The 17,262-nt window shown below is 40.6% G+C and overlaps 1 protein-coding gene across 1 annotated transcript; it reads right to left on the minus strand.

The window, feature by feature from the left end:
• Positions 1–668: 668 nt before the first annotated feature.
• LOC138969206 (GDP-Man:Man(3)GlcNAc(2)-PP-Dol alpha-1,2-mannosyltransferase-like) lies at positions 669–17,256 on the minus strand. The gene is made up of 7 exons (XM_070341940.1): positions 17,206–17,256; positions 12,288–12,521; positions 11,629–11,734; positions 10,060–10,286; positions 8,949–9,096; positions 6,587–7,031; positions 669–6,223 (listed from the first exon to the last, which is right to left on the minus strand). The coding sequence occupies exons 1-7, from the start codon at positions 17,238–17,240 to the stop codon at positions 5,925–5,927; spliced, it is 1,494 nt and encodes a 497-aa protein (XP_070198041.1). The 5' UTR covers positions 17,241–17,256; the 3' UTR covers positions 669–5,924.
• Between the last annotated feature and the right edge of the window lie 6 nt (positions 17,257–17,262).

Genomic DNA, 17,262 nt, shown 5'->3' on the forward strand with positions numbered 1-17,262 from the left:
CTGGACTTGCACGCACTACTGACTATAGACTACCACCCCTGACTCTTGATGCATGACTAATGGCGTGCGTGTTCCGCGTGTGCAGCGTAATTACGAACTTTGACACTCACTAGTTAAAAGGTCAAAGTCGTTGTTGACCCTAAGTTGGTAGGTCGGTTGTCGGAAAAAGGAGGGCGTCGTTCTTGGGAGGTTAGTTACAGTGTGAAAAGCATCCGTGCCGAGAAATTCGGTCGGCAAAACGAGGGGGTCGTTCTTGGGAGAGGTCGTTACGGGAGGTTCCACTGTAAATATACTTTTTGGAAGTAATTCAACATCGATCACACAAACAGGGAACAGCTATAGTCACCCCCAAAATGTACACACCTATTTTGTTTTGCCCCACATTTTTATTTGAATGTATTTTCACTTAATTTTCCTGAAAAATAACGTGAAGTACTGGGCGCATACTTGCACATTTATTTGAATAGCATTTATTAATGCACTCAGAGTCAACCAATGAAAATGGCCATTATGTGACAATATTGTTTGCATGTACAAAATTAAGTGAAAACATGTTCAAATAGTAAGTTGGGAGCAAGATGAGAATGGGTAATTTTTTATGAACCACATACACACACACACACACACACACAAACCGACAACAAAAACAACAGCCGACACACAAAAAATCCTCGTAAAATGACCGTTTACCCTACAAACCTGTCAAATAAAATTGTAACCAACATAGTAAGTATTATTCCTTGTTTTCCAAACAAAACATCAACAAGCGCAGTAATCCAAATCAAAGTAACATCATAAGAAATGTAATGCATGGATACAGTAATGATTTTCAAAAGGATGAGAAGCTTCACAGGTTTAGTTTTTCCTAGCATAATAATGAATTGGAGATATAGTCTTTACAAAAAAGGTTAAGTACCAGTCAAGAAAATGTGTCAGTTTTTATTGTGGAGGCATGTTGCTACCCTGGCATGTATTGTGCTGATTTTATAGGACTTTGAAATTCACCTCCTTTTCCGCCAAAAGCAGAATCTTTCCATGTATTTTCACTAACAGGTCTGTTGCGAGTTCTAAAAAAGGCAAGGTTCCGTTATATTATTAGATACTTGATTTTGAACAAATTGTTAACGATCGTATGCATTTTCTTGACCGGTCCTTAAAGGCTGCCATATTCGTAGCGTTCATTAATTAATCCATATTGTTTACATGTGCCAATAATGTTATAAAACTGTACCTAAGGGGATATAATAACGATTGGCTGTAGCTTTCGAACACAGAAAAAATTATTTCAGTATTACAAAGTGGTGTTGATAGTGTCGAATGTAAACAGAACAGTCTCAAACGCCATCTTTGGTTTACGAAACGTCACTTTGTGACGTCAACGATCTAAAAATAACCCAAGTCCTGGAGAACTGTTGCTAAACAATGCAATAAAGAATTAATTATTTCTCGTAATTGGTAAGGACTTCAAACCTAAAACTTTGCAGGAAGATTAATTTATACATCCCCGCAACGATGGGAAAAGCCCTGGAAGTAATTAAACTAATTAAATAGGACTATGTCAGCCTTTAACTTCTTTTGAAGAGTATATATATATATATATACATGTATATATCCTGAAAGGCATAAATTCTGCAAATAGTGCATTGAACGATTTTGCTCTCAAACGAAAATCAGATTGAACCTGTAATTTGTAGTTGACATCTTGAGTGTTGGAGCAAATGTTTCACGCTGTCAGCGTGCGCTTTGCAGTATTGCTGATCCAGCCACAGCTCACTGTGCTAATAAAGACAATGGGCTGAACGGGAGACAATAACGTAAAAAAGATAGTGTATGGCCCTATAAAATGCAACTGGCTGTTTGGCTGTATCCAGATATCTCAATCATGCCACGACTTGATGAAGGAGAGAGACAGCAAGCGATTGGGATGCTTAAAGCTGGCCAAAGCATTGAACGTGATGAACACTGAACGTTTTCCGAAATCATTGCGCTTGGACTCAGTCACTTTTTTTGAAAAATTGTCATTTCATGATGTTCTATTCAAAATCAATTAAGCGAAGGTTTATAAACACTAAAATGGCCAATAAATAAAATATTCAAACATTGAAAACATTCACCACTGAGTTGATTTTTTGTGATTTTTTAAAGTTCCGTTTGCGGAATTTATGCCTCTCGGTATATATACTAGAGGAATACCCGGCTTCGCCCGGGTGAATCGCGAGACAGAGACAGACAGCGTGGCGGTTCACCACAATCACCTTTGAAGGCGAAGTCCTCTCAAACGGGATTGAGAATTTTAGAGCTTATTTCTAAGGCCTATATTATCTGTTATGGCTTCTCAAATGCCAGAACATACAGACAGACAAAAGCCGCCAGACCCCATCACAAACAGAACTCTACAATCCACAGGTGTTGCCTCCACACACACACACACACACACACACACACACACACACACACACACACACACACACACACACACACACACACACACACACACACACACACACACACACACACACACACACACACACACACACACACACACAGAGAGAAGCCGTATATATCTATCTATATCCCATGACCTCCCTTCTTTGTCTCTGTTACTTCAGTATGGGTATATATGTTGTATTTTTATAGCTCAATAAATACATCATGGACTCAAAAAAATATATGATAGTGCAGATTCCGATTTGGGCGAAGAACTACTTTGCTCCCGACCTTTGACCTCGCGCCGAACAATGTGACACATTTGTATGAAGTTCCAAAATCGTATTGCACGGCTCAGAAAACCATATCAGTTGCACGCAAAAATGAATCTCAGAACTGATCTGATGTATGAGATGCAATAAGCAAACGTTTCTTTCATTATGAAAGCAATGCAGGTCGAAAAAAACCGAACATTCAACTTACAAGATAACCAGATGCTAGCGAACCAAAACAAAAACACGAGTACCCTCCCCTTGCTTCGTTAGCAGACGACTTTTGAGAATCTGTCAGACCGTCCTTACCTGGCACGGTTGGGCTTCGCTATCAATTATCAGCTGTTTCACGTGTTTTGCGAGCAAGTCTACTCTTTTGCCTGGCTCTGCAGTAAGTCCACATTGGCGATGAAGGTATCCGAGAACTTAACATGTGTGTATTTTTCCGTAATCCAGTCATATTCCTTCAAAATGCAATCAATCGGCGGTGACAGACGTGTCGGTCGCGTTTTCCTCACACCCATACCAGTTTAAGTTCATCCATGCAAACACACTCGCAAAACAGTTTATCACGTAGATACATTTCAAATAGGGAGCAAATGGTTAAATCTAAACCTACATATTTGTTCCCTAAAATTTGCTTCTCTGTCAATAAGCCTAATTACACACGTTCGAGAAAAACAACGTGGAATCGATTCTGAATCGAGTGAGCCAAATGGGTCCCAAACCCGTTTCGCCCGTTCTGCCGACCTGAAACGCAAAACAAAAGAATTGTGCGCTTCAACTAAATTAATTTCTATACGACTTCATTACTTTCTTGCAACTTATGAACCTTTACTTAAAGCTTTTAAATGGTCTGAAAGTAGTGTTACCGCGTACTTATCGATGCACTCATTCGTTTTATTTTTTCAGCGACGGTCACTTAGTTTAAGGTTGCAAAAGGGCTAAGTCTCGCTGGCAACAATGTTTACACTGCACAGATCGCAACAGTGCCGCTAGTAGTTTACACTTTGTGTTTGATGGTAGAATGGGATATACAGATTACAACACTCGTGGTTTTTTATATGGCTTGTATTTCAGTCAAGACCCAGCGGGAATATCAATCGAGAGCCACTCGCCAGAGGCTCGTGTCTCCCGATGATATTCATCCGCTGGGTCTTGACTGAAATACAAGCCATATAAAAAACCACTCGTGTTGTAACCTATACATATATATAAATATATAGAGATAGATGACAGTGGATTTTTCGATAAATAGATTCGACCTTTGCACTTTTACAGTGAGGACAACTTACGGGTACATGCAAGGAAAGCCCACAACTTCTAAGGCGAACAACTCTGCAGAGTCTGCTGTGAAGGGCGACGGTAGTCTCCCTGTCACACTCGACCCCCTTTGAATGAACTTTGTCCCCAAAGTTCCGAACCATGGACCCGCCAAGCTTAGGTCCCTCCCAGGTGGAATGGGAACAGCACGAAAATGATTCAGTGGCCTGAACATTTCCTGTCGAGTCCCATCGCTGTCGACGACGCCAAATGTAACCGAGTGCCGAAACACCACAATCACCTTTGAAGGTGAAGTCCACTCAAACGGGATTGAGAATAACTGTTATGGCTTCTCGAAGGAAGGCCTGAACATACAGACACACCAAAGCCGCCAGACCACATCACAAACAGAACTCTACAATCCACAGGTGTTGCCCACACACACACACAAACACACACAGAGAAGCCATATATATATATGTATATCTATATCTATAAATATATAGAGATAGATGACAGTGTATTTTTCGCGTGGCTATAAATTGATTCGACCTTTTCACTTTTACAGTAAGCACAACTTACGGGTGCAAGGAAAGCGTTCTGGACAGTGCAGTGACATTCTAAAAATAGTAACGTAGTAACGGGAATATGGATTGACGCCACACGAAGGAAGGGAGATAAACGCTGAAAACACTGGAGAAGATAAGGAAGAGTTACTGGGAATGGATCCAGAGAAAAACCAAAATCGGTTCAGCGCTGTGCGCTGAGAGCACGTGTTGAAATATCTCATCGACCAGATTGTGTCCGGGGTCTACCTGAATATGCCCACCAAATTTGAAAGAGATCCATCGAGAACCTTGGGCGTGCATCGCGGACACACACACACACACACAGACACAAGTCGTATATATATATAGATATATATATGTGTATCACGGTCTGCAAAGTTAGCTCAGTGGTAACCATACCTAACAGTAAAACACTTCATGCGTAATCCCAAAACAAAGAGACTGCCAACGTTCCAAAATTCAGAACTTCATGCGTAGTTAACAATATGATTTCCTGGTTTCAGCAACACCAGAGTCCCCTCTTTTGCTCCCTTTTAAAGACCTCAGTCTTCCCAAATTTCTATTATTAAGGCCCCCCCAAAAAATAGGTGTGGTTACGGTAACATAGCCCGAAAAAATAGGGTAGGTAGGTAGGCAATCACTTTTTTTTTTTTTTAACTTTTTTTTCTAATGTGTACAAATTAAACCTACTTGACAGGGAAATAAGTGTGCGACATGGGCGCTTTCGCTTTCATTGCGTTTTTTGCCCTTTTTTTTTTTGTTTGTTTGTTTTTTGTTGACAAATGTAATAAAAAGTTATAGGATCGGCCCCTAAAAATAGGGTAGGTCGGGTTACCGTAACCACACCTATTTTTTTTTTAGGCCTAATATAATTTACCTCCAGTTTACAAAGAGCTGTTTACTGTCCTCTTCGCTAATTAAATATCGAAGTAATATGTCTTCAGCAAGACAGCAATGTTAACTGAGAGACCTAGATATTTTAACTGAGGAATCTAGATATCTTATCTGCTTGATTAATCATTAATCACAACTGACTGCTTTGAGTGACAACCAAGAGATATCCTTATTTGACCTGTTGATGAAAGTAACTCAGTTGTTTCAATCCAAGATGAAACCCATGCACCTCCCCCTCTCATAGACAATAGGGATAGACCATAGCGCAGTGTTATGAATTCTCGTACAGTGTGACTATCAATAATGCTAGAAAAAGCTCATAACAGCCAATGGTAAAGCTGAAAGGGTCCAATTAACCAGTTCCACCCTTAATGTGTGACCCTCATCTTCAGTAGTCCTGATGCACACATACCCATATAAATACATATTCTAAATTATGGCACTCGTGGAATGCACGCTGTTCAGAACACAACACACCAGACACAATCCATAGCTCAGATCATCTGCTATCACCCTGGCCAAAATGGCCTGGCAAAAACGGAGCTATGATGTCCAAAAAGGCAGCCTCAAACTTTTCTTCCGAAAACCTGTCCACGCTGTGTCGCGCATTCTTTCTGATTTCCCGACGCCCGTCAGGGTCCATGTTGAAGATGTAGAGCATGAAGCCGGCGTACTCTTTGGCGCTGGTGGCGAGGAAGCCGGTTGGGGAATGGCTGTAGGGGACCACAATGTCCAGCTTGGGGCCACCCGAGTCGTGAGCCAGAACCACCGTCCCTGCTGCCATGCACTCCACCACGCCTGTAACAGTGTAACGTACAGTCACCACCAGCTTCATGAAAAGAGATACAGTGGTACCGTTCTTTTAAGACCACCTCCCTTTTAAGACCACCTCCCTTTTAAGACCACCTCCCTTTTAAGACCACCTCCCTTTTAAGACCACCTCCCTTTTAAGACCCTAGTGTTAATAACGTCTGGGAATTTACCTCTACTTTAAGACCTCGTCCCCAGTAAAATTGTTGAAAAAACAAACAAACACTAAAAGATCAGTTCATGTATCTGTGTACATCTCTGCTTACCTCTTGGAGGAAAGAAACCATGGGGTGCTAAGCTAAATCATTACAGACTGACAGACACAAAAATGTACAAACTCTAAAAACTTACCAATGCCAAAATGTTCGTTCCACATGGCATGAAGACCTATCACAGAAGTCCCCAGCAGTCGTTTCAGCTCAGCAAAGCTGACGTTGAGATGGTAAACAACACTGTCTGAAATCTCCAGATCTGCCGCTAGCTCCTTCAGCTCCCGCACCCTCTGCATGTCCCCTTCGTTACGACAGCTACCCACCAGAAGCAGCCTGTACTCTTCAGGATCAGGCACCTTTTCCAGGAAACGTTTGAAGGAGTGGACCATCAACACGTGGTCTTTCTCCGGACGGAACTGCCCTACGCTGATGATGTTTTTCTTCTCTGCCTTGTCCATCTCGCTGAGCGGGATGGAGAGAAACTCAGAGACGTCACAAGGGGGGTAGACGATGTGTGTGCGGTTAGGAGCGTTCCACAGCTGCTGGATGTGTCCCATGGTCCATGTGGAGTTCACCATGATCACCTGCAGGGGAAAAGGTTGACAGGTTTGCATCAAGTGTATGCAAAAAATCCTCATCAATCCCTGCTTCATATAATCCTACCAGCAACCAAGCCTAATGTGACTGGTAAATATCCAGATCTAGCTTTGTGTGAGCTTTGTCATGACATAGTATGACATGTCATATAAACAGCTCCCGTGGGACTTGAATGCCAAAATTGATTTTACTGGTTCAACTGGTTCATTTGGGGTAAAACTATTGGAAAATGATGGGGTTCAAATTTTCCGACCCCTCAACCCCCCCCCCCCCCCCCCCCCTCTGGGGGGCCCCCCATTTCAGGCCCATTCCTAACTCCGCTAATAATGGACAGATTTTTATGATCTTAAGGTCGTTTTGGAGTATTTTGCCTATGCTGATTCCATTTGTCATGTTTTCGAGGCGATCGGAAGTGCCTATCATCGACTTCCGGTTATAGCAATGGCAAATTCAGGGTTAGTATCGTCATTTTGGGGAGAAATTCACCTATGCATGTAATACCTCTTTTTCATGTTTTACAGGTACGATAAAACGATTGGTGCACTCTATTTTGCATTAAAAGTATTCTGGTAAAAGATAGGTATGCCAAGACTATCCAAGTGTGATGAACACTGGTGTACGTGTAATTGCTCGAATTTAGCCCATACACTAAACGACCTTAAGATCATAAAAATCTGTCCATTATTAGCGGAGTTAGGAATTCAGTCGGTTCGGGGGGGGGGGGGGGGCCCGAAATGGGGGGCCCCCCAGAGGGGGGTTGAGGGGTCGGAAAATTTGAACTCCATCATTTTCCAATAGTTTTACCCAGGGATCGCGCTAGCTTTTTAAAAAACGCGTAAGTCATACGCAACGAAACGAAAAAAACGCGTCACGGACCAATATTTTTGCGTACTACGAAAACACGTACAGACACAAACAAAACACGCACGAAAGACTTAAAGACACTCCTTACCTTAATACGGCGAGTTTTCCTGTCGAACTCCGCGCACGCCTGTCGAATAACACCCCTGCTGTCTCCAACCTTCGGGCCTTGCGAGTTTGTTTCCCGCTCTAATACGACTAGACACACTTTCCGCCTTTTGGAAGCGCGAGATGGGAGAGCAGCTAATGTCTGTTTCATTATCCGACAAGACATTATCTGGTAATACCCTCGTTACGTTCGTTTGCGATACTTCGATGCAAAAAGAAACGGACTTTAGTTTTGACGCGCAGATTTCATGTGTGTCGTCACTTCTCGAGCCCTATAGTCAGTTTCAGGATCGGGTGAATATTAAGTCAGAGCAAAAGCGCTGCGTGAAGACAAGAAAAAGCCTTACAATATTTTTGCGTATGGCTTACGCGGCGCGGCGAAAAAAACGCGTCAGCGACTTTTAAAATGCGTCAAATACGCAAAAATCGTGCGTAAACGCGATCCCTGTTTACCCCAAATGAACCAGTTAAACCAATAAAATCAATTTTGGCATTCAAATCCCACGAAATTACACTTCATACCACACTATAAACAAATCTCAACATTTTTACTTTTCTTTCAATAAATGATGTCATTTCCACAGGACTATATCTGGAGTATACCATGCAACATTCAACGTCTGTCTACTTGACTGAGAAAGCACACTGAACTTCAGTTATAATTACTTATTCTTTCTAGTGCTAAAGACTTGTCATGTGCAACTCAATTGCATACTGTTGTTCTGTGTTCAGAGCAATTGTCTCCCTTGTAATTTGATCTTGCAATCAAGGTTAGAATACTTGCCTTGTAAACTTCTACTGGCTCTTTGGACCTTAAACAGGTTTTTCAAACTATATCAATCTACCTACATATTTTAAGGAATGGTAAGACAATGTTATAGCCCTTGAGGTTTTCCCACACACACATCACAAACACACACCGAAACATCACATACCTGAGAGCGTTTGCCCACCACTCCATACAGGTAAGCAAAGAGGCGGTAGTAGAGCAGTTTGACGTTGCTAAGCATGGAACTGTTGGCGATGAAAGCAAGGTTGTTGTGGGCTGCCGAGCGCTGGGAAACTTTCTCCAACATGTCTGTGCTGTAAAACAAAGAAAACAGGCATACATATTATAGGGGTGTGGATTGGCATTGGCAGTCGGCACACCAAAATGCCTAAACTCACTTTAAATTACCCCAAACTTTGCGGTCACTTTAGCAAAACTGGTGAGGGCAACAGTGACGTCCTGAACTCTTGCATAGTCATTTTAGCAAAAATTTGACAAAAGAAAATGAATCCTAGGGACGTCCCTACGTTAGCTTAAACCACACAAAAACTAATACAACTGGAACAATAAGTGCCTGAACGCAAATTCGAGCTTATCCAAAAAATGTTATGGGTAAATGCAATAATGGTGATAACTATGCAAAATCTAGGCTTGCAGCTGACACAAGTTTTACATAAAGTCATTCTTCCTCTTGGGCACACAGATGGTCCACTTAACACTTTCTACCCCACCTATGTTAACCAAGTTTTTTTTTAGCCGAGACCAGCTGTGCTGCAGCAGGTTACTCAGAATTGTAGTAGCTGTGTAGAAACTGTGTTTCAACACGCTGGAATGCAGGCGTTAGATCGACGTTACAGGAAGTGACTGAACCCAACAGTCTGAGCAGAATGCGGATATGTGCCGCATGAGAGCAGGAACCATGTAGTGACTATGTGTGTACGGATATATCCGTACCTGGTCAGATAGAGCCATATGAGTGGGCACGATATATCCATACCTGGGAGACAATGAGTTAAGTCACATAATAACATTAAATCATATAAGCATGCAGTCAGAAGCAGGGCTTATATAAGGGGAGACACCACAGTGAAAAAAGCATTATTTTGTTCCCTGGTCATTTTTTTAGTTTGGATGTTGAACCTCTGGACACACTGATGCACATCTCTTACATCAGAAATATCAATAAACGGTCTACACGGCTAAATAAACAATGTATGTATATGCAATTCTGGATTGTAAAAACGCAAAAAAGCAAATTTTTGTGTCCGTTTAATCACCTGATGGTGGGGTAATGGACGTAGCAGGCCACCTTGCAGCCCCCAAAGAAGCGGAAGAGGGGTATGGTGAAAGCGTAGCCCATGGAGTCGATGTAGACGTCAGGCACGAAGGAGAGCAGGGCCTCCCAGCCCAGGTACAGGGAGCCCAGGCTCTGGCCCAGCAGAGTGAAGTACGGGTACTTGGCGGCCTCCACCCAGCCCCGACGTTTCAGGTATACAAACTCCACCTGTGGAAACAACGCACACTCTCTGACTTTCTTCTTCGTACTGACACTTCAAGTATACAAACTCCACCTGTGGAAACAACGCATACTCACTGACTTTCTTCTTCACACTTTTGCATAACATTATATTAATTTTAAATTTTTTTTTAAAGTAACAACACCGAAGGATGCATACATTTTTTTGACTGATAAAAGGAAAAACAGTTCAGATTCAAATGAGGTTAAAAAAAAAATCAGATTGTCCAGGCTTCTTCATGGGATAAGTCCAACGGATCACATACCACAACAACAACAAACAAGTCGCGTAAGGCGAAAATACAACATTTAGTCAAGTAGCTGTCGAACTCACAGAATGAAACTGAACGCAATGCCATTTTTCAGCAAGACCGTATACTCGTAGCATCGTCAGTCCACCGCTCATGGCAAAGGCAGTGAAATTGACAAGAAGAGCGGGGTAGTAGTTGCGCTAAGAAGGATAGCACGCTTTTCTGTACCTCTCTTTGTTTTAACTTTCTGAGCGTGTTTTTAATCCAAACATATCATATCTATATGTTTTTGGAATCAGGAACCGACAAGGAATAAGATGAAAGTGTTTTTAAATTGATTTCGACAATTTAATTTTGATAATAATTTTTATATATTTAATTTTCAGAGCTTGTTTTTAATCCAAATATAACATATTTATATGTTTTTGGAATCAGAAAAGGATGGAGAATAAGATGAACGTAAATTTGGATCGTTTTATAAATTTTTATTTTTTTTTACAATTTTCAGATTTTTAATGACCAAAGTCATTAATTAATTTTTAAGCCACCAAGCTGAAATGCAATACCGAAGTCCGGGCTTCGTCGAAGATTACTTGACCAAAATTTCAACTAATTTGGTTGAAAAATGAGGGCGTGACAGTGCCGCCTCAACTTTCACGAAAAGCCGGATATGACGTCATCAAAGACCTTTATCAAAAAAATGAAAAAAACGTTCGGGGATTTAATACCCAGGAACTCTCATGTCAAATTTCATAAAGATCGGTCCAGTAGTTTAGTCTGAATCGCTCTACACACACACACACACACACACACGCACATACACCACGACCCTCGTCTCGATTCCCCTCTCTACGTTAAAACATTTAGTCAAAACTTGACTAAATGTAAAAACAGCACCCTGGCTGCTTGCTGTGGTGAGATTTTGATTTAATAATTTTCTAAGAAAGAAAAAGCCACTGCAGTCCATAAAAAAAATTCCCACTATGCACCGAGAGTGCCAAGGCTGTTCTCTCATCTCTCTCTCTGTGCGTGAGCTCTTACAGTGTGTTAGTTACACATACAAATGTTCATCCACTTACTTGTCGCGGAAGACTAATATTAAATCGCTGTTGTGCCCTTGCGAGGATTTCTGTAGGAGTGGCGTCAATATCCCCTGTGTAGACAACACACTGCACTGTGGAATACCTTAAAGCAACAAAGTTATCTCTCTTAGTCATGCACTGTGGAATGCCTGAAAGCAACAAAGTTATCTCCCTTAGTCCAACACCACAAGAGATTTTGTCTCATTTGAGTGGCTGAGTGTCTCGTGGCCCCTGTGAAAACATCATCAATCCCAAAAGTGTGCCAGATATAGCCCAGACATGTGCCTTTTCCAGCAATGAAAATTTTAATACAATGACATGGGTAAGTATAGTTTACATGAGGTACTCAAACTGTCACAACATTTTTCCAAGTTTAGATTATACATTTATAGATCCTTGACTTGCTTACCCAGCAATGCAGATCAACCATACACAGTCCTTTGCAAAGATGATCAGATAAACCTTGTATGATGTGCTGATGTGCAATATCGGGCACCTGCTCTTTTGCAGGTGCCCGATATTGCACCCGCTCTTTTGCAGTGTCAAAATACTGCAACAAACTGCATCAAGTATCCCAATTAAGGCAGACTGTCACAGGACTGCAGCTCAACTGTTCACAGCACAGATCTATGCATCAATTATAAAACTTAACCCACCTCTTCTGTATTGCACGAATGGCTGTCCACAGAACCCTCTCCCCGCCTCCCCCTGCGTTGCAGTAGGGATGAAAGAAAGCAACTGTCCGTGTTGTTCCATTCTGATGTAGGTGTGGTAGAAGATATTTTGCTCGACGCTGGATCCATACACGCACCAAAAGTAACGTTACTGTGAAAACAAAGATGAAAAAGATGCCAGAGGTGATGAGCAGGCTTGCCAGTTGAGACACCAAGCTGAAACAAATGAAGACAAAAATTTTAATCAGAGATCATGCTAACGCTTTTGCCAACCTAAACAGAAAAGTTTAAATCAGAGACCGTGCTAACAATTTTGCCAAACTAAACACAACAGGTTAAATCAGAGATCATCCTTACAATCTTGTCAACCTGAATAAATTTGCAAGCTTTTCTGAAGTCTGGAACCTATGAAACCATTTTCTCAAAGTTAGCAGTCAAACAGCTAGACTAAAATTAAGCAGTGTTTATAATACCTAGGTCATCAAAAACCGCGCATACAAATCTCGGTCCATTTTACTGGTTCATGTTTTCAATTCTTGCAATGTCACATTTCAACTGGTAAAAAAGAAGGGCAAAGCCCATACGACTCACATGCTTTACAAATTTTTCCTACCAAAATACATGTGACCTTGACCCAAGGTCAAGGTCATGCAACACAAAGCTGTTAATTCAAGACATAGGAAGTACAATGGTGCTTATTGGCTCTTTCTACCATGAGATATGGTCACTTTTAGTGGTTCACTACCTTATTTTGGTCACATTTCATTAGGGTCAAAGTGACCTTGACCTTGATCATATGTGACCAAATGTGTCTCATGATGAAAGCATAACATGTGCCCCACATAATTTTTAAGTTTGAAACAGTTATCTTCCATAGTTCAGGGTCAAGGTCACTTCAAAATATGTATACAATCCAACTTTGAAGAGCTCCTGTGACCTTGACCTTGAAGCAAGGTAAACCAAACTGGTATCAAAAGATGGGGCTTACTTTGCCCTATATATCATATATAGGTGAGGTATTCAATCTCAAAAACTTCAGAGAAAATGGGAAAAATGTGAAAAATAGCTGTTTTTTAGGCAACATTTATGGCCCCTGCGACCTTGACCTTGAAGCAAGGTCAAGATGCTAAGTATGTTTTTGGGGGCCTTGTCATCATACACCATCTTGCCAAATTTGGTACTGATAGACTGAATAGTGTCCAAGAAATATCCAACGTTAAAGTTTTCCGGACGGCCGGACGGACGGACGTCCGGACGGACGGACGTCCGGACGGACAGACGACTCGGGTGAGTACATAGACTCACTTTTGCTTCGCATGTGAGTAAAAAAGAAAGAAAGAAAATCAAGTTGCTGTAAGGCGAAATTACTACATTTAGTCAAGCTGTCGAACTCACGGAATGAAACTAAACGCACTGTATTTTTTCACCAAGACAGTACAGCTTCGTCAATCCCCGCGAGAAGGAAATCGCTCACCTCCCACGTGCAAAACGCAGTGAAATTAACACGCCAGAATAGCGCGGTAGCGTATTGTGCTAAGCAGGAAAGCGCGCTTTTCTGTATTCTTGTTAACTTTCCGAGCTTGTTTTGAATACAACCTATCATATCTATGTTTTGGGAATCAGGAAATGAAAAAGAATAAGATGAAATCATTTTTGGATCGATTTCTTACATTTTAATCGTAAGACTAATTAATCTATTTTCGTTAATTGTGATCACATTTTAAGAGTAAACATGACATATGCATATATTTTTAGATTCAGAATGTGATGAAGAATACGATGCAATCAATTTTAAATCTGTTTGCGAAAAACCAATTTTAATGACAACTTTAATGAGCAAACTCATTAATTAATTTTCAAGCCTCCAAGCTGAAATGCAATACCAAAGTCCGGGCTTCGTCAAAGATTACTTGACCAAAATTTCAACCAATTTGGTTGAAAAATGAGAGCGTGACAGTGCCGCCTCAACTTTCACAAAAAGCCGGATATGATGTCATCAAAGACATTCATCAAAAAAATGAAAAAAACGTCTGGAGATACCATACTTAGGATCTCTCATGTCAAGTTTCATGAAGATCGGTCCAGTAGTTTTCTCTGAATCGCTCTACACACACACACACACATACACCACGACCCTCGTCTCGATTCCCCCCTCTACGTTAAAACATTTAGTCAAAACTTGACTAAATGTAAAAAGGCCTGTTTACATTGTCACATATACCCCTAATAGGCTTGAGGTTTGCTGGCCAATGTGAATGCGTGATATATTGTGTAAAAAAAAATTCCATCTCACACGGCAAAAATAAATCCCTGCGCCTTGAATCCGTGGTTAAGATATGTGCGCGATATAAATTGCATTAAATAATAAATATAATCAAATACATCTGAGTGATCGACAAGAAGAAGAAAGTTATCAAATATGAGTTTTTGTTTCATTTTAAAGGCATTTAAAATGGATATGACTGCACTTTGCTTAGCTCTCAATCTTATGTAGTTATTCAGCATACTTTAAACCAACATCCGTTAGAAATACTAAACAAGTCACTTCAAGCGATATTAAACATCAGGGTAGTCAATCTATCAGCCTAAAACTAAAAGATCAACACTGAAAACTTGGGATATATTATCGACAAGACTACTAAAACTTGCCTACCCGAAAACCGTAAACCCAAAGCATGCCAACATAGATAAATTGCACAAATCAATTTTCTTTAATTCGGAGCACATTTTCAGAGTAAACATAACATCTATTTTGGGATTCAGGAAATGATAACGAATGCAATGCAATAACTTTTAAATCTGTCAGTTAAAATTTAATTTTAATGACAACTATTTATGAACAAACTAATTAATTAATTTGTAAGCAATTCCATAGCCTGGTCTGAGTCAAAGATTGTTTGGACAAAGTTTCAATCAATTAGTTGAAAAATGATGTTTTCAGAGTGCTGCCTCAGCTTTCACTTAATAACAGCTATTGTGTTTTCATAGGGCCCGATATTTAGTCGAAGACGAGTCTAGTCGCATTATACTTGTTCGAGTCTAAATATCGGACCCTATTGCTACGATGAAAACACAATAACGTTTATATAGCTATTCTGACATTAAATTCTGTGTTAAAATCATGTTTTTGTCAGCAACAAGTACAAGAATGGTCCATGTCGTTGATTGCAGACGACGGTTCCCTTTCCGCATGAAGCCACGGAAATAACCGAACATTGAAAAACCCACGGACATGTATTACGGAGAAAACTCGAGATAACCGGATGTTTAGCATTACGTCAATATGCTAGGAATCATATGACGTCATGACGTATCATGCTTGCCTACGTATATTGTATGTTCGAAAGTCTGACTTCTGTTGGGAATTCGCGTGGTGAAGACTGCAGTAAATCTGTAGATGATAAGAGAACAAGGATTGTCTCAGAAGAAACGACTAAATGTTTCAGACCGGTAACTTCATTTCAACATTGCACTATACAATGGACGTTCTATGTGACAGGAGAGTTTGCTGATTTTGTGTTAAACATTGGAGAGATCGTCTGCTAGAATCAGAGATAGGTCGCTTCAGATTGCAGCTTCTGGAAATTTGCAAGGTTTGTTGCCTGTTAAAGAACTGGATTTTACACGTAATGTATGTCATGTACAGTAAGCAACAACAAAAACACACACAAAGCAAATGGCATCGTCTGTCGACTAGTCACAGAAACAAACCTGGCGAGGTATGCGTGTACTTTATACACGTGGAAGAAACCGGAACCATGCGTCTTTGTTATTGACAATATGCTTTTGGATATTGAGAAAAATGGCCGACTTCCGTAGCATTATGCTTTGATGATCGGAAGAGACCATCCAATCACACTCACAGCCCCTGAATTCCCCCACATGTTCATCAGAATAGCTATATTACTGGATATGATTTCATCAAAGACATTTATTGAAAAAATGAAAAGCAATTAAGTCTGGGAGTATTATCCGAAAGAATGTGAATGTAAAGTTTCATTAAGATGTGTCCAGTATAGTTTTCTTAAAATCCCGCCACACACACAGACACACACAAGAGAAAGAGAGGGGGAGGGGACATTTTGGATCCTGCAGCCTGATCTAGAAGTATGATCTATATTGAAGGCTGCGGGCCTTAAATTTTGTGAAAGTGCAGGCAAAAGTTTTTTCAAAATGCAGCATTGCCAAGTACTCTAAAATTACTTTTTTTCAGTAACTTGTCTGGGATAGCAGTTCAATTACAAACCACACAAAAATTGGTTATAAGGTACACCAAACCCAAATAAAGAAAACAATTAAAAAAAAATAAAGACTTGAAGCACTCAAGCAGTCAGAGACTGAGACTGAGAGAGAGAAGATTGATTTGCTAAGACAGTCACTTAAAAATGTCCTCTTGAAATTTATAAAGCAGGGCAAATGTCCGATTCATGTTGATGAGGTCAGGACATGTATCCGATTCACCAACATTTGTAGCGACAGCCCTGCTCTGTGAGACAGTGCAGACTGAATGACTGTTAAAAAAAAATATGTTTGCTGGTGGGTTCGTTCTAAATAACTTGACGCCGAACATCCTCCTCCTCACCCAACTGCTTTTACATAACCACGGGGTAGTAAACCTTTAATTTAACATACTGTAAAATACTGAATTTTTAACACTTATTGTTTGCACTGCTAAGAGGTTGTCCGTATCCGAAAACGAAAGCAGAAGGCAGCAGACGAATTTCAATTTTCATCAGACATGGGTTGCCACCTGTCACGTTGCCACAGCAGTGATCAACACAATACAGAAAAACAGTCTAGCTTCACGAAGTTGCAAAAAGAATCAACAGAACTCTGTGGTTATTTTATCGCGAAATACCACGTTCAAAGTGTTGATAAGAAAATGGAAACGTTAAACAACCTGATGTACTGGTGCATAAACTCTGTCAGCGCCATGTTGGAAACGTGTCTTAAAAAA

The sequence above is a fragment of the Littorina saxatilis genome, linkage group LG6, assembly GCF_037325665.1.
Source record: "Littorina saxatilis isolate snail1 linkage group LG6, US_GU_Lsax_2.0, whole genome shotgun sequence".
Lineage (NCBI taxonomy): Eukaryota > Metazoa > Mollusca > Gastropoda > Littorinimorpha > Littorinidae > Littorina > Littorina saxatilis.